Genomic DNA, 25,739 nt, shown 5'->3' with positions numbered 1-25,739 from the left:
ACCTTTGCCCGCTTAAAGGAAAAAACACAGTGCCACCAACATGGGCCACCTCCACTCATGAGGACTGTGAGCTCTCATTCTCCGTTTGCCGATGTGAGTAAGAAATTTAACCCTCTCAAGGCTGGTGGCCCGGATGGCATCCTAAGCCATGTCCTCAGAGCATGTGTAGACCAGCTGGCAGGAGTTTTTACGGACATATTCAATATCTCCCTATCCTAGTCTGTTGTCCCCACTTGCTTCAAGATGTCAACCATTGTTCCTGTGCCAAAGAAAGTGAAGGTAACTGAACTAAATGACTATCGCCTTGAAGCATTCACTCAGGTACTCATGAAATGCTTTGAAAGGCTAGTTAAGGATTATATCACCTTAACGACACCCTAGACCCACTACAGTTTGTATACTGCCCCAACAGATCCACAGACTACGCAATCACCATCGCACTGCACACTGCCCTATCCCATCTGGCCAAGAGGAATACCTTTGTAAGAATGCCCCACAAGGGTACGTGCTCAGCCCCTTCCTGTACTCCCTGTTCATCCATGACAGCGAGACCACACATATATCGAACTCCGTCATTACGTTTGCTGATGAAACAACAATAGTAGGCCTGATTACCAGCAATGATGAGACAGCCTACAGGGAGGAGGTGAAGTCCCTGGTGGAGTGGTGCCAGGAAAATAACCTTTCCCTCAATGTCTACTAGACGATGGAGCTGATCGTGGACTTCAGGAGACAGCAGAGAGAGCACACCACCATCCACATTGACCGGGCCTGCAGTGGAGAGGATGAAAAGCTTCAAGTTCCTCAGCGTGTACATCACTGACAACCTGAAATGGGCCATCCATACAGACAGTTTGGTGAAGAAGGCACAACAGCACTTCTCTTTAACCTCAGGATGCTGAAGAAATTTGGCTTGGCCCCTAAGACCCTCACAAACTTCTACAGATGTACCATTAAGAGCATCCTGTTTGGCTGTAATTGCACCATCCACAACCGCAGGGCTCTCCAGAGGATTTTGCAGTCAGCCCAAAGCATCACCAGGGGCATACTGCCTGCCCTCTAAGACATCTAGAAAGTCCAAGAAGCTCATCAAGGACCTCAGCCAACCAAACCACAGGCTGTTCACCCCACTACCATCTAGGAAACATGGATAGTTGTCCAACTGAATGTATTGAACTGAAATGTCTTTCACATTTAACCCAACCCTTCTGAATCAGAGAGGTGCAGGGTCCTGCCTTAATTGACATCCATGTCTTCAGCACCCAGGAACAGTGGGTTAACTGCCTTGCACAGGGACAGAACAACTGATTTTTACCTTGTCAGCTCAGGGATTCGATCCTGCAACTTCCCGGTTACTGGCCAAACGCTCTAACCACTATGCTACCTGCCACCCATAGATGGCAGAAACTAGTTAAATAGTCACCACTATCCTGCCTCTGCCCAGTACCCTCCTATGAACTTAGTCACTGTTACTAACCGGCTACCACCCGGTACACTACCCAGCACCTTAGAGACTGCTGCCTTATGTACATAGTCATTTAACACTGGACATTTTAATAATGTTGACATACTGTTTAACCCACTTCATATGTACAGTGACAAGAAAAAGTATGTGAACCTTTTGGAATTACCTGAATTTCAGGTAAATTGGTTATAAAATTAGATCTGATCTTCATCTAAGTCACAACAACAGACAAACACAGTGTGCTTAAACTAATAATGCACACATTATTGTATTTTTCTTGTCTATATTGAATACATCATTTAAACATTCACAGTGTAGGTTGGAAAAAGTATGTGAATCGCTAGGCTAATGACTTCTCCAAAAGATCATTGGAGTCAGGATCAACATCATGGTTGGGGACTGCTTTGCTGTCTCAGGGCCTGGACAGCTTGCTATCATCGACGGAAATATGAATTCCCAAGTTTATCAAGACATTTTGCAGGAGAATGTAAGGCTATCTGTCCACGAATTGAGGCTCAACAGTTGGGTGATGCAACAGGACAACCCAAAACACAGAAGTAAATCAACAACAAAATGGCTCCAACAGAAGAAAATACGTCTTCTGGAGTGGCCCAGTCAGAGTCCTGACCTCAACCCGATGAGATACTGTGGCATGACCTCAAGAGATCGGTTCACACCAGACATCCCAAGAATATTGCTGAAGTGAAACAGTTTTGTAAAGAGGAATGGTCCAAAATTTCTCCTGGCCGTTTGGTTGAGGTTACTGCTGTCAAAGGATGGTCAACCAGTTATTAAATACAAGGGTTCACATACTTTTTGAATGTTTACACGGTGTGTTCAATAAAGACATGAAAACGTATAATTGTTTGTGTGTTATTATATTAAGCAGACTGTGTTTGTCTATTGTTGTGACTTAGATGAAGATAAGATCAAATTTTATGACCAATTTATGCAGAAATCCAGGTAATTCCAAAGGGTTCCAAAACTTTTTCTTGCCACTGTATATACTGTATTCTAGTCAAGGCTCATCCTATATAAATACTGCTGTACACACCTTTTCTATTCAAATACTTTCCACACTGAGTATACACACCATGCTTTACATATGCTCATTCTGATATTTCTTTCTTCATTTTTATTTTTGGATTTGTGTGTATTGTATTCTATTGTTCGGTATCACTGCACTGTTGGCACTGGAAACACAAAAATGTTGCCGCACCTGCGACAATGACGGAAAAATATGTGTACGTGACCAATAAAATTTGATTAGATTTATTCCCCACAGTTAATATTTGCTGTCTTTTTATTCCTCTAATATTGTAAGCCTGGGCTTATCTCCTGCATCACAATCACCATTTCCATCAAAACACCCTCAATCCCTCCCAGACCTGAGCAGTGTTGTTTTCAATCTATGTGGATAGAAATCGGTCAGAGATCGCAGATCGGGAAAGTCATAACCAGACTGTTTCCCCTCCTCTTTTTACCATCAACACACCTGTGGGCCGTTGTTTCCCTAACCTTTCCTAGTGATCCAGACTGATCCTTCTAAATGTCAAGTTAAAACTCTGGTTGGCTTACAGGCATTATCTGGTCTGTTACACACACACACACACACACACACACACACACACACACACACACACACACACACACACACACACACAAACGCACAGACCCACACAGAGACCCTCACACACACACACACACACACACACACACACACACACACACACACACACACACACACACACACACACACACACACACACACACACACACACACACACACACACACACACACACACACACACAAGCAGACTCATGCATGCATGCATTGCATACAGAAACACACGGGCACGTACGCAGACACACACACTCACACACATTCCCTCTCAGTGCTTCTAGGCGTCTTTTTGGGATAATTACGAGATGTCATCTTTATGTGGTGGGCATATCCAATTATCCTAATTAGCCGTTGATGGTGTGTCTGTGGGTCTCTGCCACGTTAGCCAAGTTTTAATCAGTCTGTTCTTGTTTTTCTGTGTCCATCTACTGCTTCTGTTCATTAACCTCAATGGGCTTTTCAGAGATTCAGACAGAGACATTGACAGAGGGCTTCAGAGGTAAGAAGTATTGAAGTAGTTGGACTTGAGTGGAAAGTTTTGAGATGTGTCTTGAACTTTAACAGTCAAGATAAAAATAGGATAATAAGGAAGAATGTTATAGATTTTTCTTTGTGCTTTGTGACGCATTACAGCTGTGTGTGTGTGTGTGTTTGTATGTGTTTGTGTGTGTCCACGAATCAGATCAGATTTATATCTTTAACTGAAAACTTTCCAAGCAGGGGGGAATGATGCATTCTGATCCATTCTTACTTACCCAACAAAAGCATCAGGGCGAAGTTAAAAGATTAGAAATCGACGTCAACATCAGTGCTGGCTGGGGATGCACAACACAACAGCTTACCCAATCATGAGACATACAGACCCTAATGCTCACCATCCCTGTGGTGCTGCACACCTAACACACACACACAAACACACACACTGCTCCCTCCTCATTCATTGTCTCAATAGAGGCAGTGCTGGTCTCTGCGTTGTTCATCAGTCACAGAACCCGTCTTAACTGGGTCAAGACCGCTGGGGGCCCAGGAAACCGGTACCTCCTCTTTGTTTCTCTCATCCTCTCTGACTCTGACTGGACTGTCAGCGGCTCTGGGATACAGCTGGAGCCGGGGCATCACTCACACTTAATAGAGACCCTAGAAATTCAGAGCAGAGGAGGAACATGCAACGTTTAACAGTTTAACCATTGTTACTTTTGAAATACGCAGTGCGGCCTGGATTTACAGCCTGTACAGGAGCTATTACCACAGTCAATCATTCTGTTTATTACTACTCTGTATCATTATGGAGATCTTGGAATCATTTTTAACATAAAAGGAGTTTTTTTTCAATTGTGAACATGCATTGGTCAAAACTGAAGTCACATTGTCAAAACTCTTCACACAGTCAACGAAACAGAAGTGTATGTGGACCAAACTGTGAATAATTTTTCATTGCTTTCACACAAAATGCATTCAATGACCACATTCTCCGAAATCCATTAACTTATTTGTCATTCATACTCCACCACCTGCAAAACTATATATTTGCAGCACATGTTTTCAAATGCTAACACACTGTTTCCAAAACTGTTAAAAACACATTCAAAACAGAACGATGGAAATGTCGTGCATTTCTGCAGTAACCAGATTGAAACATATAGAAAATCTCAGCAGAATATTTACCGTTTTACCCAATTGTTTACACATTAAAATTAGAACTTGAAACGCAATCACCGAAACCTGAAACTCAAGTACCAAATACCTAAACCAAGTCTGCAAAATTGCAAGCACAATTCCTGCTTTACACTCAGTTTTCAATTCTAAATCACACTTTTTGCAAAACACTACACACAGTTCTCTCCATTAGGCACAACATTCAAAATTAAAATGTCTTTAGACCCTTTGGAAAGCAACGCCAATCACAATGCCAAGCTCTGTACACCAATTGGCAACACCCACTCCTCACAGGTGTAAACACTAGTTACAGAATTGTTCACTTAGAAATCAGAGCTTAAGCACTATAAAAGGCCACAGATGAGCTCTCCTGTTTTGGAGGAAAATGGAAATCAATGGTGAAGCAAGAGCTAGAGGTGAAGGAGTGAGAGTAAGAGGAGGAAGAGGAGGACGAGGACGAGGAAGGACAGTTGTCTCAGATGAGATCAGGGCCACATTGGTTGTCCATGTGCTCAACCATGGATTGAGTATGAGGCAGGTTGGGCAGAGTTCAGCTACACGCTACACGGTTGCGTCTATCATCCGTACATTCACAAATGACAACCGGTAAGTTACCTACCATCTACACTATGCTCTTTATGTATGGATACTGCAGTCCGACATATCAGTAGGCCGATGTTACTCAGTGATTGTTGGCCAATGTTACAGTAATGTCATTTCATATTGAAAGAAAAATGATTATTTTACTTACTGCAATCAATCATATCATATTTGTGGATCTTCTGCAGAACTGAGAGACCTCCAGGCCGTGGTGGAAGACACCGGCTGTTCACACCAGAACAGGAGACCGCTCTTGTGAACATGGTGGTGGCAAACAATACCATTAGACTACAAGAAATCCAGAACCACATAATTGCAGACAACACAATATTCAATAACATTCACCAGGTGGGCTTGTCTACATTGGACCGTGTATTACAGCGCAACCGAAAACAGGTCTACAGGGTGCCCTTTGAGCGAAACTCAGAGAGTGTTAAAGAACAGCTCTATGAATATGTGCAAGTAAGTACTATACTATGAATTTAGTATCATATCAGCACTGTGTAGACTTATTACAGTGCTGTAATCCAGTGTATTGTGTCTCACCATATTGACTGCTCTAGGTCTATGTTATATATTGTCTTGTTGTCTGTTTCAGAGAGTCTTGGAGCTGGATGCTGCTGCAATTCAGCACGTTTATATTTACATTGATGAGGCTGGCTTCAGCCTAGCCAAAAGAAGGGGACAGGGACGGAACATTATTGGCCACGGTGCCATTGTGAATGTTCCTGGACAGCCGTTAGCCCACAAGGCGTTCTCCATCACCATGCCAACCTTGGTCCCTACAACACTGCCCTTCTCATCACATTCCTGGACACACTACATGGCATCCTCATTCCAGACGACCAGAGGGGTGGACCACAGCAGCCCAGGTATGTTGTCATCTGGGACAACATGAGTTTCCACCGGGCTGCTCTGGTCCACAACTGGTTTATCGACCATCCACAATTTATTGTTCTATACATTTACATTTTAGTCATTTAGCAGATGCTCTTATCCAGAGCGACTTACAGTAGTGAATGCATACAGTTCATGCATTTTATATACCTCCCACCATATTCCCCATTCCTAAACCCAATTGAATAGTTTTTTCGGCATGGCGATGGAAGGTGTATGACTGCCATCCCCTCGCACGCATGCCTCTTCTCCAGGCAATGGAGGATGCATGTGGTGAAGTTGATGTGTGGGTTTTCGGCGGCTGGATCCGTCACTCCAGAAGATTCTTTCCTCGCTGTTTAGCCAGGGAGAACATCGCTTGTAATGTAGATGAGGTGCTGTGGCCAGACCAAAATAGGAGGCAGGATGTATTTTTTCTTACATTTTGCATGTGGTTTTGTTTTTTTTGTGTTTAGAGTTTTGAAAAAATTAGCTACTTTCATATTTTTGGGGTACAGAAAACCCTTTATATTACTGAATGTTTTTCCTGGTTTTCTCCTATTGGAAATAAATGGCAATGTTTTTGTTACTGTATTGCATTTGTGTGTGTATATTTGAGTAGGTATACATTACTGTAACAATCTTTTACAACCGGCTACAGTGTAACACTGAAAGTGCAAAAGGCATAAATCTACTGATGGGATATTCATAGTAGTGTTTTATGTTGAGCACATCAGTGTGTTGTTGGTTGGTAGACAGATCTATTCATATGGCGCGTGTGTGTCATTTTGATGCAGAAAATCATTTTGGAAAGAGATAAAACAGTTTTGAATGCAATGTTTGCTTTGCTAGAGATTTGTAGAGTTTTGCATTTTGTGTTTGTGGTTTTGTGTTTAGAGTTTTGGGTACTATATATATATACGTGTGTAAACAATTGTGGAAAACTGTGAAGTGACTATGCATAGATAATAACAGAGAGTAGCAGCAGTGTTCCGGGGGGGGGGGGGGGGGGGGGGGGTGTAAATAGTCTGGGTAGCCATTTGATTAGCTGTTCAGGAGTCTTAAGGTCCTGGATGTCAGGAAGCTTGGCCCCAGTGATTTACTGGGCCGTTTGTACTACCCTATGTAGTGCCTTGCAGTTGGAGGCCGAGCAGTTGCCATACCAGGCAGTGATGCAACCAGTCAGGATGTTCTCGATGGTGCAGCTGTAGAACCTTTTGAGGATCTGAGGATCCATGCCAAATCTTTTCAGTCTCCTGAGGGGGAATAGGTTTTGTCGTGCCCTCTTCCCGACTGTCTTGTGTGCTTGGACCATGTTAGTTTGTTGGTGATGTGGACGCCAAGGAACTTGAAGCTCTCAACCTGCTCCACTACAGCCCTGTCGATGAGAATGGGGGCATCCTCTGTCCTCCTTTTCCTGTAGTCCACAATCATCTCGTTTGTCTTGATCACTTTGAGGGAGAGGTTATTGTCCTTGCACCAAAAAAGGGTTATTGATAATGGCTATATAGAGAACCTTTCTCAATCTGAAAGGTTCTTTGGAGATCCTTTTGAAGAAAGGAAGAAATTCTGTTCTGCCATATTATATTGTTACATTTCCATAGGTGTTAATAATGTGTTAATTGACTAATTGAATTAAGTAAGCTACCGCTGGAACAGCTGGGGGTCTCTGAGGGCATCACTGGCCATCATCATATATAACATGTATTGGTATAACACAACACGTTAGATAAACCGGAATGAAACTCTCACTCACGATTTCACAAACAGAGGTGTGGCAAACAATAATGCAGGAATTAGGGATGGCAGTGTTAGCATGCGGATCTGAGCAGATTAGATGTAGTCATTGTTTGTGTGTGTCTGTAAGTTGTTGTTCATGTGTATAGGTTTTTGTATGGAGGGGAGAAAGAAAATTAAATGAAAATGAAAATGATCACAAATTATCACTTAAAGACCAAAGAACCCTTTTGTGAACTGAAAAGAACCATTGAAGTGCTCAGAGTTTTTTGAGTCGTTATGGTTCCACATAGAACCTTCACCCTTCCAAAAGAACCCTTGAAGAACCCCATATCGCAAGGATCTGTACACAGTTCCTGGAAGCTGAAAATGTCCCAGTTCTTCTATGGCCTGCATACTCACCAGACATTTCAACCATTGAGCATATTTGGGATGCTATGGATCTACGCATACGACAGCGTGTTCCAGTTCCTGCAAATATCCAGCAACATCGCACAGCTATTGAAGAGGAGTGGGACAACATTCCACAGGCCACAGTCAACAACCTGATCAACTCTATGAGAATGAGATGTGTCGCGCTGCATGAGACAAATGGTTGTCACACCAGATACAGACTCGTTTTCTGTGACCAACAGATGCATATCTGTATTCCCAGTCATGTGAAATCCATAGGTTAGGGCTGAATGAATTTATTTCAATTGACTGATTTCCTTATATGAACTGTAAGTCAGTAAAATCTATGAAATTGTTGCATGTTACATTTATATTTTTGTTCAGTGTGTATAATTACTCTATATAATATCTTCCAAAAATAATATTGCAATATGTAGCTGTTTTTTCCCCCATCACTACTGTATATCAGGTCATACAGTATACATCAAACATCACTGTCCCTTTCATGGTACACAGTTGAATATTGAAAGAGAGGATGTGAAGGTTAGGAAACATCTTTGAAAAAATAAATCTGTTTTGTGAACATAGTCTTTAATTATTTCTGCTATTTGTATAATTGAATGCTCTTACCCAAAAGGTTTTGAGAATATCTGTGATTCCTTCTTGCTTTTTGTCCATAGTCTAGTAGAAATAGTTGTTGCCGTTCAGTTTCAGAGCTACTTGTTTCATAATTGAATCCTGTTTAGTGTTCAGCAGTCTTTGTGTATTATGTGGTGAGAATAGGGAATAAACACAGGTTATGTGGGAAATCTGCCAAGCAAAAGGTTATGCATCCTTTATAGTGGATATGGAGTGGTCAATAGAGGCTATGTTGCCTGATTCACACAAGAGAGAGGAGAGCGAGACTACGAGAGACAGAGAGAGGGAGGAGGGAGGGAGAGGGGGTAAAAAGGGAAGGAAGGAGGGAGTGACAGAGAGAAAGACAGAGAGACACACAGAGAAAGAGAAGAGAGAGAGAGCGAGGGAGAGAAATGGGGGATTGAGTGTAATGTGTTGGGTCCTGAGGGGGCATTGGTTTAGCCCAGCTGTATAGGTTCTTCATTAACAAGTTAACCATTGAGCTGACACATCTGGGAGCCTGAGTGTGAACAGGAACATCATGTAGCACTAAGTGTTCTGTGTGCTTTTCATTATTGCTACGTGTACTGGTATGCTGTCCTGTTGTTTCTGCCTGTGTGTCCTCCATAAGAATTATAATTCTAGGATGGCTAACGACAAGGTCCAGTTGTTTTTCCGGACCTTATGACCTAAACAGGGCCATATTATACAGCAATCTCTTAACAGTATATGGCTACATTTGAACCTGACCAGGAGAAACTCAGGGGACTACCAACAACTTACTTTCTATATATATATAGTACCAGTCAAAAGTTTGGACACACCTACTCATTCCAGGGTTTTTATTTTGTACATTGTAGAATAATAGTGAAGACGTCAAAACTATGAAATAATACATATGGAATCATGTAGTAACCACAAAAGTGCTAAACACACATATGTTTATGAATATTTTATATTTGAGATGCTTCAAAGTAGCCACCCTTTGCCTTGATGACAGCTTTGCACACTCTTGGCATTCTCTCAACCAGCTTCATGAGGTAGTCACCTGAAATGCATTTCAATTAACAGGTGTGCCTTCTTAAAAGTTCATTTGTGGAATTTCTTTCCTTCTTAATGCGTTTGAGTCAATCAGTTGTGTTGTGACAAGGCAGGGTTGGTATACAGAAGATAGCCCTATTGGTAAAACACCAAGTCCATATTATGGCAAGAACAGCTCAAATAGGCAAAAAGAAACAACAGTCCATCATTACTTTAAGACATGATGGTCAGTCAATCCGGAACATTTCAAGAACTTTGAAAGTTTCTTCAAGTGCAGTCGCAAAAACCGTCAAGCGCAATGATGAAACTGGCTCTCAAGAGGACTGCCACAGGAATGGAAGACCCAGAGTTACCTCTGCTACAGAGGATAAGTTCATTAGAGATACCAGCCTCAGAAATGGGCAATTAACTGCACCTCAGATTGCAGTCCAAATAAATGCTTCACAGAGTTTAAGTAACAGACATCTCAACATCATCTATTCAGAGGAGACTGCATGAATTAGGCCTTAATGGTCGAATTGCTGCAAATAAACAACTACTAAGGGACACCAATAAGAAGAAGAGACTTGCTTGGGCCAAGAAACACGAGCAATGGACAGATTGAAATCTGTCCTTTGGTCTGATGAGTCCAAATTGGAGATTTTTGGTTCCAACCGCCCTTTTTTGTGAGACGCAGAGTAGGTGAACGAATGATCTCCGCATGTGTTGTTCCCACCGAGAAGCATGGAGGAGGTGTGATGGTACTTTGCTGGTGACACTGTCAGTGATTTATTTAGAATTCAAGGTGCACTTAACCAACATGGCCTCCGCAGCATTCTACAGCGATACGCCATCCCATTTGTTTGCGCTTAGTGGGACTATAATTTGTTTTTCAACAGGACAATGACCCAGAACACACCTCCAGGTTGTGTTAGGTATCAGGTACCAAGGTTAGACCCAAGTGCACACTGTGTGAAGTAACAATGTTTATTGTAACAACAAGGGCAGGCAAACGACAGGTCAAGGCAGGCAGGGGTTGATAATCCAGAGTAGAGGCCAAGGTACAGGACGGCAGGCAGGGTCAGGTCAGGCAGAGGTTGGTAATCCAGAGGTGGAGCAAAGGTACAGGACAGCAGGCAGGCTCAGGGTCATGCAGAGTGGTCAGGCGGGTGGGTACAGGGTCAAGACAGGCAAGGGTCAAAAACCAGTAGGACGAGAAAAAGAGAAACTGGATAAAGCAGAAGCTGAGACACAAAATGCTGGTAGGCTTGAACAAACAAGACGAACTGGCAACAGACAGCAAGAAAACACAAGTATAAATACACAGAGGATAATGGGGAAGATGGGCGACACCTGGAGGGAGGTGGAGACAATCATAAAGACAGGTGAAACAGATCAGGGCGTGACAGTTAGGGCTATTTGACCAAGGAAAGTGATGGAGTGCTGCATCAGATGACCTGGCCTCCACAATCACCCTATCTCAACCCAATTGCGATGGTTTGGGATGAGTTGGACCGCAGAGTGAAGGAAAATCAGCCATCAAGTACTCAGCATATATGGGAACTCTTTCAAGACTGTTAAAAAAACATTCTAGGTGAAGCTAGTTGAGAGAATGCCAAGAGTTTGCAAAGTTGTCATCAAGGCAAAGGGTGGATACTTTGAAGAATCTCAAATATAAAATATATTTTGATTTGTTTAACACTTTTTTGGTTACTACATGATTCAATATGTGTTATTTCATAGTTTTGATGTCTTCTTCACTATTATTCTACAATGTAGAAAATAGTAAAATAAAGAAAAACCCTTGAATGAGTAGGTGTTCTAAAACATTTGACCGGTACTGTATATATTATTATATTTCCTTCTGAGCATCAAAGTATGTATAACGCATTACACATAATGGCTTGATATAGAAAATAAAAAAACAGAATGGCAAAATCTTTTAATGTTTTGGAAGTAGCAGCCGACGGGGCTTGCTGTCTGCCAGGTGCATATGTAGTGACGGAGGTCCCAGCAGACCGGAGTTATTATTAAATGATCTCCATCGGCGAAGACTCCTGTTCAGGTTGCCATTTCCTCCTCTGGCTTACTGCATCTTAAGGCTATGTGTGTGCGTGTGTGTTTGGAGGGGGGGGGGGGTGGAATGTCAGAGCACATCTGCAAGTGTACGATATCACTGAAAACCTCACATCCCTGCTTACTGACACACACACACACACACGCTGTGGGCACTGGCAGACACCATGAGCTCTGGCATGTCAAAGAACTGCCAATTATGGACCAAAATGGCACCTACAAAAACTCTGTGCTATGCTACATTGTAGAAATGTTCCAAAGGCTTGAAATGAGACCTTTGGATATTGACACTAACATCTATAGTACATTTACATCATACTGTATGCAATAACCAACCTATACATACAGTATGTCATAACTCAAGGTCAATAGAAATTGCCTAGTAAAAATATATCCAGTTAAAATATGACCAGTAACAATCTTATAATATAGCCTGCATTTTACAGTCTTCCTTTATTGCACACACAGTATCGCCATACAGTATTTCATATCCTTAATATCATTGATAATAAAATATGAAATACATTTGTCACAAACACCTCTCCTGGGATGCGTGGGCCACCATTAAACGCATAGGAAAACAAGGATTATTGCTATATGTGTCGGCATGCTATCTCGTTATCACAGCCTCTCGAAGCTTCATGAGTGACGGAGCTATTTAGGACACAAATTCAATGCCGTACAACCTCAGGCTTTAAAAGTCTTTGCTGGTTTTAACACGAGACATTCATTAAGCCAGCAAATGGGTGGAATAATCATATGCAAATCAGAGAGACAGCAAAGAGAGAGAGAGAGAGAGAGAGAGAGAGAGAGAGAGGCGCTTGTGGCTAATTTCAAAGCTAGGATTTATGCTTATTCCTGATGCACAGTCAGTCTGAGCACACAGACGAAAGAAAGCCCACACACGAGCACACGTAGACCATTGAACACACACACGCGAAGATGTACGCACACACATGCATGCACATAACACACACACACATACTGTAGGCATACATACACATACAAACTGAATACACGTACACATATTGGATGAGTGTGTCATGTGTCTAGCATAGGAGCATGGTAGATAATGAGTGAGATACTGGGTTTGTCCCAACTGGCACCCTATTGATGGTGAGGAGTGGTTGGAGGCTTGGGCATGAATTCAGAAAAAGGGACAACTAAGAGATGTTTGTGTGTATTTAAGTGAGTGTGTGTGTGATGTAAAAAGACACAGATAACAGAAAGACGGAGAGAGCCATGACATCTTGAAACATTATTTTTGGTAGTACACCATCAGCAGCAGTCCAAATGTAGGCTTTAACTGCTGATGCTGTCCCTATCAGCTATAATAGATGGTTCCTAGCTATAATTATGTGAGCAGATCTAGCATCAGTACAGAGACTCTTGCTGTATCCATCCCCATCCTATCGCAGGCTTTGGTAGATCAGCGTTTCCTGGCCCTACCTCTCTCATCACCTCTTCTCTCTATGTTAGCCAGGATTTATCATCTCAGCCCTCTCTCAGGCTGGTTGACATAAGTGTGATATACCATTTCACAGTGTCCCACCGTGGGTGTAATGATGTTATTCCACCTTTTATTACCGCCGCATGAACTCATCCACAGATACCTTCCCTCAACCAAATGACATCTACTGGACTGGGCTGGAAAGAGGGGAGTGTTTGGGGGAGTGTTTTTATTTCATAACACCGCTTGCCCTTGACAACTGTGCCATACAGATTGCAAAATAGTTGGAAAGAGATTTTTGATGTACTGATTCCATGGTACAGGGTGTATGAGTTGATATATAAAACAATGCAAGATTCAAGACTTCGTGCTTTTCAGCTAAAATTGTTATTTCGAATTCTTGCCACCGACAAAAGGTTGAATATTTGGGGCAAAAAATCATCGAAGCTCTGCAGATTTTGTTGTGAGGATACAGAATCAATAGACCATTTATTTTGGTATTGCCCTCGGGTAGCCTGTTTCTGGTCTCAGGTTCAGGAATGGCTGAAAATGCATAGCATTGATCTAAAATTGACCCTAGAAATAGTACTGTTAGGAGATCTGGAGAGACCGGGTCAGTCAATTACTAATACACTAATACTCTTAGTAAAAGTATTAATCTTCAACACGCACTCTGTAGATTCTATTTGATTAGATATATTGAAATTGTACGTTAAACACATTAACATAGTTGAAAGATATGTGTTGCGTAGAAACACGAAGTGGGTGGCCAGCAGAGATAGATGGGATGGGCTGAGGGAAGCAGAGGGTTGGTCTGTGGAATTGGAGACAAGTGGGAGTGGAGTTGCTGTGTGAGAGAGAGAATGATGGTCAAAAGATAAAGGGAAAAAAGTCAAAATAAAACATAATAAAAGTTCATTTGAATGACACTAAGTGGCAGTGTTTTTACAACTAATGCCAGTTTGCCTGAGGCTGATGCCGTGCAGGTGTTTGCACACATGCATATACACACACTGTCATTCAAATAAACACATACAAGAACACACACATACATGTAATAGTGCCAGACATGCACACAAACATATAAAGTAGGCATTGCTGTTATGATTTGTTGTCCTTGATGTCCTTTGTTTTAAATGTATTATTTGTTTTCTTTTTTTTTGCATTGTTGTTTGCTGTTTTCTTCTCTTTAGTTCATTCTCTTAGTTGCTGGTGCATTGGGGGGTTCTTGGGGGTGGGGAATGGAATGAAAAAAAAATATTACGGGGGGAGAGGGAACTGTGGGAGGGGTCTCGTATGGCTGAGGGACAGCTATTGGGGAACTGTGGTGGGGATCTTGGAGGGTTCGGGTTTCACAAGATTGTGATCATGAAAAAGGAAACTATGACATATATTTTATATCCCTATCATGCACACGCACCCTAACACATAAGGATGGCTCTGTTGCGCAAAGACTGATACATGTTTGATAGTGTTCTAATACTTAATGTTCTAATATTTTAATGTTAACCCTTCCTTGTGTTTTTTGTAATAAATAATTATAAAAAAAATTTAAAAACACCGCTTGCCCTGGTTACATGGTATACGGTATAGGCCAATACTGCTGGTAGCCCACTATAGACAGAAAGAAGGAAAGATAGTGTAACAGGTGTCATGACGTTGGCCTGTTGGGGGAGGTTTAAGACCCCCATAAATACCTTTCCCCTTTTTCCTCTCTCTACTCTACCGATGTGACTATTGAAAATCCATTTGTTAACATAGAGACTCTGGTAACATCAAAAGGTGGGAAACGGAACCATATTTAGGTAATCCAACCATTTGAAAATATGCGTTGGTACTTAATTAATATGATGTCAGATCAGTTGGCGTCTGAGACATTATTACTTATGATAGGACGACATTAACTGTATCTTGGAAAGTCTACACATTCTAGTTATCAGATTCACCTGGAATTGTTGTGCAATTTAAATGTTTAAATATGAAACTATTTGTGAAAAGATTAAATGTAATTTTAGCTTCTTAATGAGAGAACAGTTTGTCATAAGAGTAAACTCTGCTCACTCAGAGGCCCCACCCAAGTGAACAGACATTGGTTGTAAACTATGAAACACGCCCTTCTCTTCACCACGATATAAGCCCATTGACGAAAATCCAACTTTGTGTTCCAAGGACGTGAGAACTTGCGGTCCCTGCGTTAAAAGGACAAGATCACCTACAGAACTAAGCCAACCTCAGCGTGAGCTCTGGTTGAACGACAAGAACCTAACGAAATTAGCATCGAATTTCAACGTGAAGATGACAATCAACATGCCGAAAGGATGAATTTCGACTATACCAGCCAGAATATAGCATGAGCTTAAAGTATGGCAACTTGCTATGAACTTTGAACTCTTATTCACTAAAGAAGTGATACCTCCTAGCCGATTGAGTTAGCTGCAGCAACTGTAAACGTGGGCTAGGAGAGGACAGACAGAGTTTCCATTCTACCACGCTCCAGTTCACCACTAGACATTCTTCAGAGGACAAGAGATCCATGCTGGACAACCCGGCCTCCTATCTACGACCAATCTACCGATGCACAGCTCAGAGTAAATATGTATTGCATTTTCCTTTTCCAAATGGGTGATTATTTAGAATGCATAAGATACTGTATTTACGATAGCATAGCTGCCTATGGCCCGATAGAGATACAAAACCTTTTTGTTCATCTGTCTTCTCGCTCTTTTATTCAAGCCCAACCCCCTCTCTTTGTGTAACCAGCCGTCATAAAGGTTCTGTCCACCAGGGACGTTTTTCATGTATGACCCATCCTGGGTATGTGTAATTCTGTGTGATTGTTTAGGTATTTAGTAAATAAATAATTAAACCAAATTTTGTATTGCTGATTCAACTTGTTAGCCTGGGTTCGTGAAGATAACCAAGAATTTGAGACTGAATAAGGTGACGATTAATAATTGACTGCTACTGATGTAAAAGACTACCGGGTCTTTAAGAGTTTATTCGGAAGATAACAGCTCTATAAACATTCTTTCGTGGTGCCCCGACTTTCTAGTTAATTACATTTACATGATTAGTTTAATCAGGTAATATTAATTACAGAGAAATGATTTTATAGAATAGCATGTCATATCACTTAATCCGGCATTGCCAAAGACATGACACAGGAATGCCAGGAAATAGTGTGTTGAATGAATGGCATCATGACATGTGGAGGGTGTTACAGATGCAGGCTGAATCTGATTCAAATGTTGTCAGATGGCTCAATGAGCTGCTACTGGTGTGTGTTGTGTCTGTGTGCGTGCGTTCGTGGGTGCATGAGGGTGGGGAAATGGCGGGTGGGGAAGCGAAACCTACTGCGTGATAGTGAAAAGGGGAGATATGTTGTGTGGGAAACGTCTTTTTCCACCCGATCTGTCCAACTTATCACCTCTAAAATTTTAATAAAACACTATACAGAGTTTATATAATGTGTCATTACATACCTATTTGAAGGTTTGTGTCGAATTTGAATCAGGTTTTTAGGGTGGCGCTAAAGTTATCTTCAGAAGTAAACAGCGGCTGTCACGGCTTTTGAGAGTCATAATGGCTTGCATGATGACGCAAAAACTTGCATTCAGTTGTACAATTGACTAGGTATCCCCCCTTACCATATCCCTTTCTTGATTTAGTCTGCGAGAGAAGAGAGGCTGCATGACAGAATGAGTTGCATTATGCGTGCGGTACGTTGCGTCATGACACGTAACAATTTAACGTACAGCCTCGTTTGAATGCCACGGTTGTGCGAATTTGTATGGAATGGGGTTAGTCAACAGTACCAATGGCGGTGTCACAAATGGAACCCTTTTCCATAGGGCTCTGATCAAAAGTAGTGCAATGTATAGGGAATAGGTTGCCATTTAAGACACACCAGACTCCACAACATGTCTTTATCAATTGAGGGTCGTCTGTCTTGGCGAGTCCTTGAGAAAGACTCCCAACAGGTTTCCCATTTCACCTGCAGTGAATGGACATTTTTCATTTTTTCTCTCTTTCTCTTTTTTTTCTCTTTCCTCCAAGGGCTGAGCTCGATTACTTTTTCTCCTGAAACGTATCCATCATGAACTGCGCCTCAGCGTTTTGTATGGGATTGATTTATCTGTCTATGACTGCTAGTGGCTGGCGGGGGCCCTAAATGTTGGGCTCCTGAGTTGCGCAGCGGTCTAAGGCACTGCAACTCAGTGCTGGAGGCATCACTACAGACACTCTGGTTCGCATCCAGACTGTATCACAACAGGCCGTGGTTGGGCGGCACACAATTGGCCCAGCATCGTCCGGGTTTGGCTGATGTTGGCTGTCATTGTAACTAAGAATTTGTGCTTAACTGACTTGTCTATTTAAATAAAGGTACAATTTAAAAAAAAGTAGAGTTTCAGTGAGTATGCGTGAGCGAGCGAGCATGGATGTGAATGTAAAGCAAGGGAAGCCTGTCAAGGGGCATAATTGAGTGCTCTTGTGTGGTCATTGTGTGAACAACCACAGCACGGAGAGAAAGAGACGCGACGAAATGTGAATACAGGCCTGAAGCGGATCCCATTGAGCATTGATTACTAGTGCTCAACATTTCTCTATTAGATCCACAATTAGGACTGATTAGGCCTTTTGTCTGAAGGCATGTTATGTTACGACACTCCTGATTTGGTTGCCGAGTTGGGTTCATGTGTTGTTTGTGTTGATACAAATAGCTACAGTGTGGTTCTTATTGCAATGGAACAATTCAGAAGTAAAACATTAATTAAATTGATTGCAGAATGTGGCAATGAGAATCGTGAGTGTTTTGCATTGTTGTTTAATCTTAGAATGACATTCATCATTGTAAAGCTTCACAGAACATGTTTTTTTAGAGTACATTTGTTTTATCTAGTCTCATGAATAGGGGGGAACTGCTTCTATGATCTATGCTAGATTACAATAGAAATTCAAGGTGACTTCTGTAAATTATAGTCACACAGCAAATTCTCCAGTGTTAAAGCAACACTGACAGTGTTAAAGGTCCTAAACAGTCATTCTGAAAATGACTTTTTCTCTTATGACTAACTACCAGGATGTTTGAAATTACAGACTGAGTGGGCAGGGAGCTTATATTTGACAGACAGCTTTTTGAAAAGCCTATGTCAAGCATTTTGGATGCAGTGAGCAGTGTTGCAGTAAAATCAACTCAAGCTAATTTGGTGATACACAAAGCAACATTGAAATTGCATCAATTCTCTCTCTCTCTCTCAATTTCTATGACATTTCAATTTAAGGGCTTTATTGGCATGGGAAACATATGTTAACATTGCCGAAGCAAGTGAAGAGGATAATAAACAAAAGTGAAATAAACAAAAAACATGACAGTAAACATTACACAGAATAAAGACATTTCAAATGTCATATTATGTGCAAATAGTTAAAGTACAAAAGGGAAGACACATTTTCAATGGTGTTTGTTCTTCACTGGTTGCCCTTTTCTTGTGGCATACAGGTCACAAATATTGCTGCTGTATTTGTATTTGTTTTCGAATTCTTTGTGGATTTGTGTAATCTGAGGGAAATATGTGTCTCTAATATGGTCATACATTTGGCAGGAGTTTAGGAAGTGCAGCTCACTTTCCACCTCATTTTGTGGGCTGTGTGCACATAGCCTGTCTTCTCTTGAGTGCAAGGTGTGCCTACTGCAGCCTTTCTCAATATCAAGGCTATGCTCACTGAGTCTGGACATAGTCAAAGCTTTCCTTAAATGTGGATCAGTTTGGGTATGCCATTGTGTACTCTCTGTTTAGGGCCAAATTGCATTCTAGTTTGCTATGTTTTTTTGTTAATTCTTTCCAATGTGTTAAGTAATTATATTTTTGTTTTCTCATGATTTGGTTGGGTCTAATTGTGTTGCTGTTCTGGGGCTCTGCGGGGTCTGTTTGTGTTTGTGAACAGAGCTCCAGGGGACTCTTCTCCAGGGGACTCTTCTCCAGGCTCATCTCTCTGTAGGTGATGGCTTAGTTATGGAAGGTTTGAAAATTGCTTCCTTTTAGGTTATAGATTTTAACGGCTCTTTTCTGGATTTTGGTATTGGCCTAATTCGGCTCTGCATGCATTATTTAGTGTTTTACATTGTACACAGAGGATATTTTAGCAGAATTCTGCATGCAGAGTCTCAATTTGGTGTTTGTCCCATTTTGTGAAGTCTTGGTTTGTGAGCGGACCCCAGACCTAACAACGATAAAGGGCAATGGGTTCTATAACTGATTCAAGTATTTTTTACCAGATCCTAATTGGTATGTCGAATTTTATGTTAGAAGGCCCTTCTTTCCGTTCACAGCTTTGTGGAATTTACCTGTGTCGCTGATGTTTAGGCCAAGGTATGTATAGTTTTTTTGTGTGCTCTAGGGCAAAATGGTGTCTAGATGGAATTTGTATATGCGGTCCTGGCAACTGGACCTTTTTTAGAACACCATTATTTTTGTCAGGGCAAAGGTCTGACAGAATCTGTGCAAAAGATTTAGGTGCTGCTGTAGGCCCTCCTTGGTTGGGGACAGAAGCACCAGATAATCTGCAAACAGTAGACATTTGACTTCAGATTCTACTAGGGTGAGGCCGGGTGCTGCAGACTGTTCTAGTGCCCTCGCCAATTCGTTGATATATATGTTGAAGAGGGTGGGGCTTAAGCTGCATCCCTGTCTCACCCCACCGCTCTGTGGAAAGACATGTGTATGTTTTTTGCCAATTTTAACCACAAACTTGTTGTTTGTGTACATGGATTTGATAATGTCGTATGTTTTTCCCCAAACACCACTTTCCATCAATTTGTATAGCAGATCCTCATGCCAATATGAGTCAAAAGCTTTTTTGAAATCATCAAAGCATGAGAAGCCTTTACCTTTGTTTTGGTTTGTTTGTTTGCCAAATCAAATCAAATCAAATGTTATTGGTCACATACACATGGTTAGCAGATATTAATGCGAGTGTAGCGAAATGCTTGTGCTTCTAGTTCCGCAGTAATATCTAACAAGTAATCTAACAAATTCGCAACGACTACCTTATACACACAATGTAAGGGGATGGAATATGTATATGGATGCACGATGGCCGTGCGGCATAGGCAATATGCAATAGATGGCATAAAATACAGTATATACATATGAGATGAGTAATGTAGGGTATGTAAACATTATTAAAGTGGCATTATTTAAAGTAACTAGTGATACCTTTATTAAATTCATTTATTAACCTCTATGGGCTAGGTGGGACGCTAGCGTCCCCCCCGTGGTGCACTCCATCAACAGCAGGTGCATTTCAAGAGCGGCAAATTTGAATCCAAATAAATGTCAAAATTCAAATTTTTCAAACATACAACTATTTTACACCCTTTGAAAGATAAACATCTCCTTAATCTAACCACGTTTTACGATTTCAAAAAGGTTTTACGGCGAAAGCATAAATTTAGAGTATGTTAGGACAGTACATTTACAAGAGTTGTGTGTAATGTTTTGTCAATTCAAAGACAGGGTCACCAAAACCATAAAACCAGCTAAAATGATGCACTAACCTTTTACAATCTCCATCTGATGACACTCCTAGGACATTATGTTAGACAATGCATGCATTTTTAGTTCTATCAAGTTCATATTTATATCCAAAAACAGCGTTTTACTATGGCATTGATGTTGAGGAAATCGTTTCCCTCCAATAACCGGCAGTCAAGTCAACACCACAAATTAAATAATTAAAATTAGAAAACATTGGTAAAATAGTATATTGTCATTTAAAGAATTATAGATTTACATCTCTTGAACGCAATCAACTTGCCAGATTTAAAAATAACCTTACTGGGAAATCACACTTTGCAATAATCTGAGCACTGCGCCCAGAAAAATACGCGTTGCGATACAGACTAGACGTCATGTTGGGGAGATCTAAAATCGAAAATACTATGTAAATAATCCATTACCTTTGATTCTCTTCATCAGATGTCACTTCCAGGTATCACAGGTCCATAACGAATGTAGTTTTGTTCAAAAAAGCTCATCATTTATGTCCAAAAATCTCCGTCTTGTTAGCACATGATCTAAGCCAGCCGGACTTCTCGTCATGAACGAGGGGAAAAAATATATTTACGTTCGTTCAAACATGTCAAACGTTGTATAGCATAAATCATTAGGGCCTTTTTTAACCAGAACATGAATAATATTCAAGGTGGACGAATGCATACTCTTTTATAACGTATTGGAACGAGGGTACCCAACATGAACTCGCGCGCCAGGTGTCTAATGGGCCATCATCGTTCCATGGCTCTTGTTCGGTCAGATCTCCCTCCAGAAGACTCAAAACACTTTGTAAAGGCTGGTGACATCTAGTGGAAGCAATAGGAAGTGCCAAAATATTCCTCAGCCCCTGTGTTTTCAATGGGATAGGTTTAAAGGTAATACAACACATCAGGTATCCACTTCCTGTCAGAAAATGTCTCAGGGTTTTGCCTGCCAAATGAGTTCTGTTATACTCACAGACACCATTCAAACAGTTTTAGAAACTTTAGAGTGTTTTCTATCCATATATAATAAGTATATGCATATTCTAGTTACTGGGTAGGATTAGTAACCAGATTAAATCGGGTACATTTGTTTTATCCAGCCGTGCAAATACTGCCCCCTAGCCCTAACAGGTTAAATGGCCAGTGATTTGAGTCTGTATGTTGGCAGCAGCCTCTCGGTGTTAGTGATGACTGTTTAACAGTCTGATGGCCTTGAGATAGAAGCTGTTCTTCAGTCTCTCGGTCCCAGCTTTGATGCACCTGTACTGACCTCGCCTACTGGATGATAACGTGTTGAACAGGCTGTGGCCTTCCTGTGACATCGGGTGCTGTAGGCGTCCTGGAGGGCAGGTAGTTTGCCCCCGGTGATGCATTGTGCAGACCGCACTACCCTCTGGAGAGCCTTGCGTTTGAGGTTGCCTTACCAGGCGGTGATACAGCCCGACAGGATGCTCTCGATTGTGCATCTGTAAAAGTTTGTGAGGGTTTTAGGTGACAAGCTAAGTTTCTTCATCCTCCTGAGGTTGAAGAGGTGCTGTTGCTCCTTCTTCACCACGCTATCTGTGTGGGTGGACCATTTTCAGTTTGTCCGTGATGTGTACGCTGAGGAACTTAATAGGGGGGTGCTCCCTCTGCTCTTTCCTGAAGTCCACGATCATCAATTAGAGTGTGCAGGGGGAATACATGGTCTGTCATACGATAATTTGGTAAAAAGCAACTTTGACATTTGCTCAGTACATTGTTTTCACTGAGGAAATGTACGAGTCTGCTGTTAATGATAATGCAGAGGATTTTTCCAAGGTTGCTGTTGACGCATATCCCACGGTAGTTATTGGGGTCAAATTTGTCTCCACTTTTGTGGATTGGGGTGATCAGTCCTTGGTTCCAAATATTGGGGAAGATGCCAGAGCTAAGGATAAAGAGTTTAAGTACAGCCAATTGGAATTTGTGGTAGAGGATTTTGAGAATACCATCAGTGAGGATACCATCAACACCACAGGCCTTTTTGGGTTGGAGGGTTTGTATTTTGACCTGTAGTTCATTCAATGTAATTGGACAATCCAGTGGGTTCTGGTAGTCTTTAATAGTTGATTCTAAGATTTATATTTGATCTTGTATATGTTTTTGCTGTTTGTTCTTTGTTATAGGGCCAAAAAGATTGGAGAAGTGGTTTACCCATACATCTCCATTTTGGATAGATAACTCTTTGTGTTGTTGTTTGTTTAGTGTTCTCCAATTTCCCCAGAAGTGGTTAGATTCTATGGATTCTTCAATTACATTGAGCTGATTTCTGACGTGCTGTTCCTTCTTTTTCTGTAGTGTATTTCTGTACTGTTTTAGTCATTCACCATAGTGAAGGCGAAGGCTCAGATTTTATGGGTCTCTATGTTTTTGGTTAGATAGGTTTCTCAACATCTATCTTAGGTTTTTGCATTATTCCTCAAACCATGTGTCATTCTTGTTAATTTTCTTCGGTTTTCTGTTAGAATTTTTTAGATTTGATAGGGAAGCTGAGAGGCCAAATATACTGTTTAGGTTTTTACTGCAAAGTTTACTGTACACCTTCACTATTACAGTGGAACGTTTTGTCCAAGAAGTTTTTGATAGGTTTCCTTCCATCTATAGCATTTCTAAAATTATTCAGTTCCTTTGGCTTTGATGCCTCATGATTGAGTATTGCTCTGTTCAAGTAGACTGTGATTTTGCTTTGATCTGATGTCAGTGGTCTGACTGTGAATGCTCTGAGAGAGTCTGGGCTGAGGTCAGTGATAAAGTAGTCAACAGTGCTACTGACAAGAGATGAGCTATAGGTGTACCTACCATAGGTGTCCCCTCGAAGCCTACCATTGACTATGTACATACCCAGCGTGCGACAGAGCTGCAGGAGTTGTGACCCGTTTTTGTTGGTTATGTTGTCGTAGTTATGCCTAGGGGGGCATATGGGGGAGGGAATGCTGAAACTCTCACACTCAACACTGGTTATTAACAGGTTATTAACACCAACACTGGGGTTAATTTATACCACTGAGTGTTAATTTAACACTTGAATCAAAACTTTAAATGTTAAACTGAAAAATCAACACTAGTAACACTGACCAATTTGCTGTGAATGGATCAAAACATATGTATCTTTCTTGTATATGGTTTATTACTAGATCTGAATATCATAGGTGTCATGACAGAATATGGCAATATATTTTGTTGCAACAATTCACCCTCTGTGTTTCGTTCGTCTCCCATTGTTTCACAATCTCATTTGCAGATGGAAAATAAATCTCTCTTTCTATAAATGTCTATCTCTCTATTTCCCTCTCTAACTCTCTCTCTCTGAAGGCTAGTTGAGGGTGCCATTTGTCTGAAGGCGTGCAGGTGTGGGAATACTGTGTCCTACTTTTTAAAATTAGACTTTTGCTTATGATGAGTCCTTACGCCAAAGAGCCTACCTCAAATACAAAGCTCTGGGATTTAACAGCCAGTTTGGTTGGTTTCAGAAGAAGTGTTTATTATTAGTTCGTACTCTATCTGTTGATTCATCCACAGTCAAGCTGGATAAGGATAAGTACACTTTTCTTCCCATGTACACGTTTCAGAAGTGCATCATCACAAACTCATCACAAACTCAGACAACCCCAGACAAGGCTGATGTAGAAAAAACATCAATTTCTGTGGCTAATCAATGATACTATTTTGGATGTTCAAATGTAGGATCTTAATTTGAGCCAGTTTGCTAAAGCAGGAAAATAATCCCGCAGCAACAGGAAATGTTAATTATTTATGTGGATTATAATTTCTGGAGATTTTTGTAGGAGTTGATACATTTTTCTGTCTGAAATTTTAAAGTGGAAATTACAAACTTCAGAAGCCTTTTTTAACCTCAAATACACTGCAGGAAAGTTCTCCTGCAACATGATGATCAAATTAAGATCTACATCTGTAGGTTGAGCGAGTCAGGCGGATTTCAGTAAACCAGAATATTTGATAGTACTCTGGCTCTGTGTGCAACTATTTGGTAGATCATGTACTCTTGCAATATATCCAGAAGGCAACTATTTGTAGTGCCTCAATCAATTGAGTTTAAAGAACCAAAATAGCATCTCAAAATAATGTAAATACCTGCTTATTGTTTTAAACACTGAAAGTTGTGTGTTTTGACCCCTCCGAAATGAGGTTAACCATGTCTCTCTATTTCTCCCTTTCTATTCTCCTCTCTCGCTATCTCTCGTCTCCCTCCCTCACTCCACAGCTAGTATCGTCCGGACCAAACAGTGGTGTGAGATGGTCCCATGTCTGGACGATGAGGGCTGTGACCTGTTAATCAATACATCTGGATGGACTTGTACACAACCAGGAGGCAGAGTCAAAACCACTACGGTGAGTTTTATTTACAGAATGTATATTAATTATCACTATGTTTGAAAGCACATAATGGGGGTAACTCCTTGGAATAAGAATTACCAGAATGTTAACTTGAATAGGAATGTCAATTGTAGTCATTCTAATTCCATCAACCACCAATGTGTAGCCTTAACCCAGTGTGAACACTCCCTCACTCACTCACTCACTCACTCACTCACTCACTCACTCACTCACTCACTCACTCACTCCACCACAAGCCATGACTTGGTTCCCATGTCAGAGTTAGCTCCCGACAGTTCCACAGTTCCATCCCAGAGTTAGCTACACT

The 25,739-nt window shown here is 41.2% G+C and overlaps 1 protein-coding gene and 1 long non-coding RNA gene across 2 annotated transcripts in view; both read left to right on the top strand.

Moving 5' to 3' along the window:
• Nucleotides 1-25,739, top strand: part of tafa5a (TAFA chemokine like family member 5a) — a 134,773-nt gene that overhangs the window by 83,497 nt on the left and 25,537 nt on the right. The window contains exon 3 of the mRNA XM_082963795.1: nt 25,299-25,426. Within this exon, the coding sequence (XP_082819921.1) occupies nt 25,299-25,426 (128 nt within the window). The remainder of the gene's footprint in view (nt 1-25,298; nt 25,427-25,739) is intronic.
• Nucleotides 3,158-6,810, top strand: LOC123723779 (uncharacterized). The gene is made up of 2 exons (XR_006760090.2): nt 3,158-5,807; nt 5,944-6,810. It is a non-coding gene; the product is annotated as an uncharacterized LOC123723779 (long non-coding RNA).

Source organism: Salmo salar, chromosome 17 (genome assembly GCF_965601325.2).
Source record: "Salmo salar chromosome 17, fSalSal1, whole genome shotgun sequence".
NCBI lineage: Eukaryota > Metazoa > Chordata > Actinopteri > Salmoniformes > Salmonidae > Salmo > Salmo salar.
The sequence above is the reverse complement of the archived record's forward strand: the minus strand, read 5'-3'. Positions and strand labels throughout refer to the sequence as shown.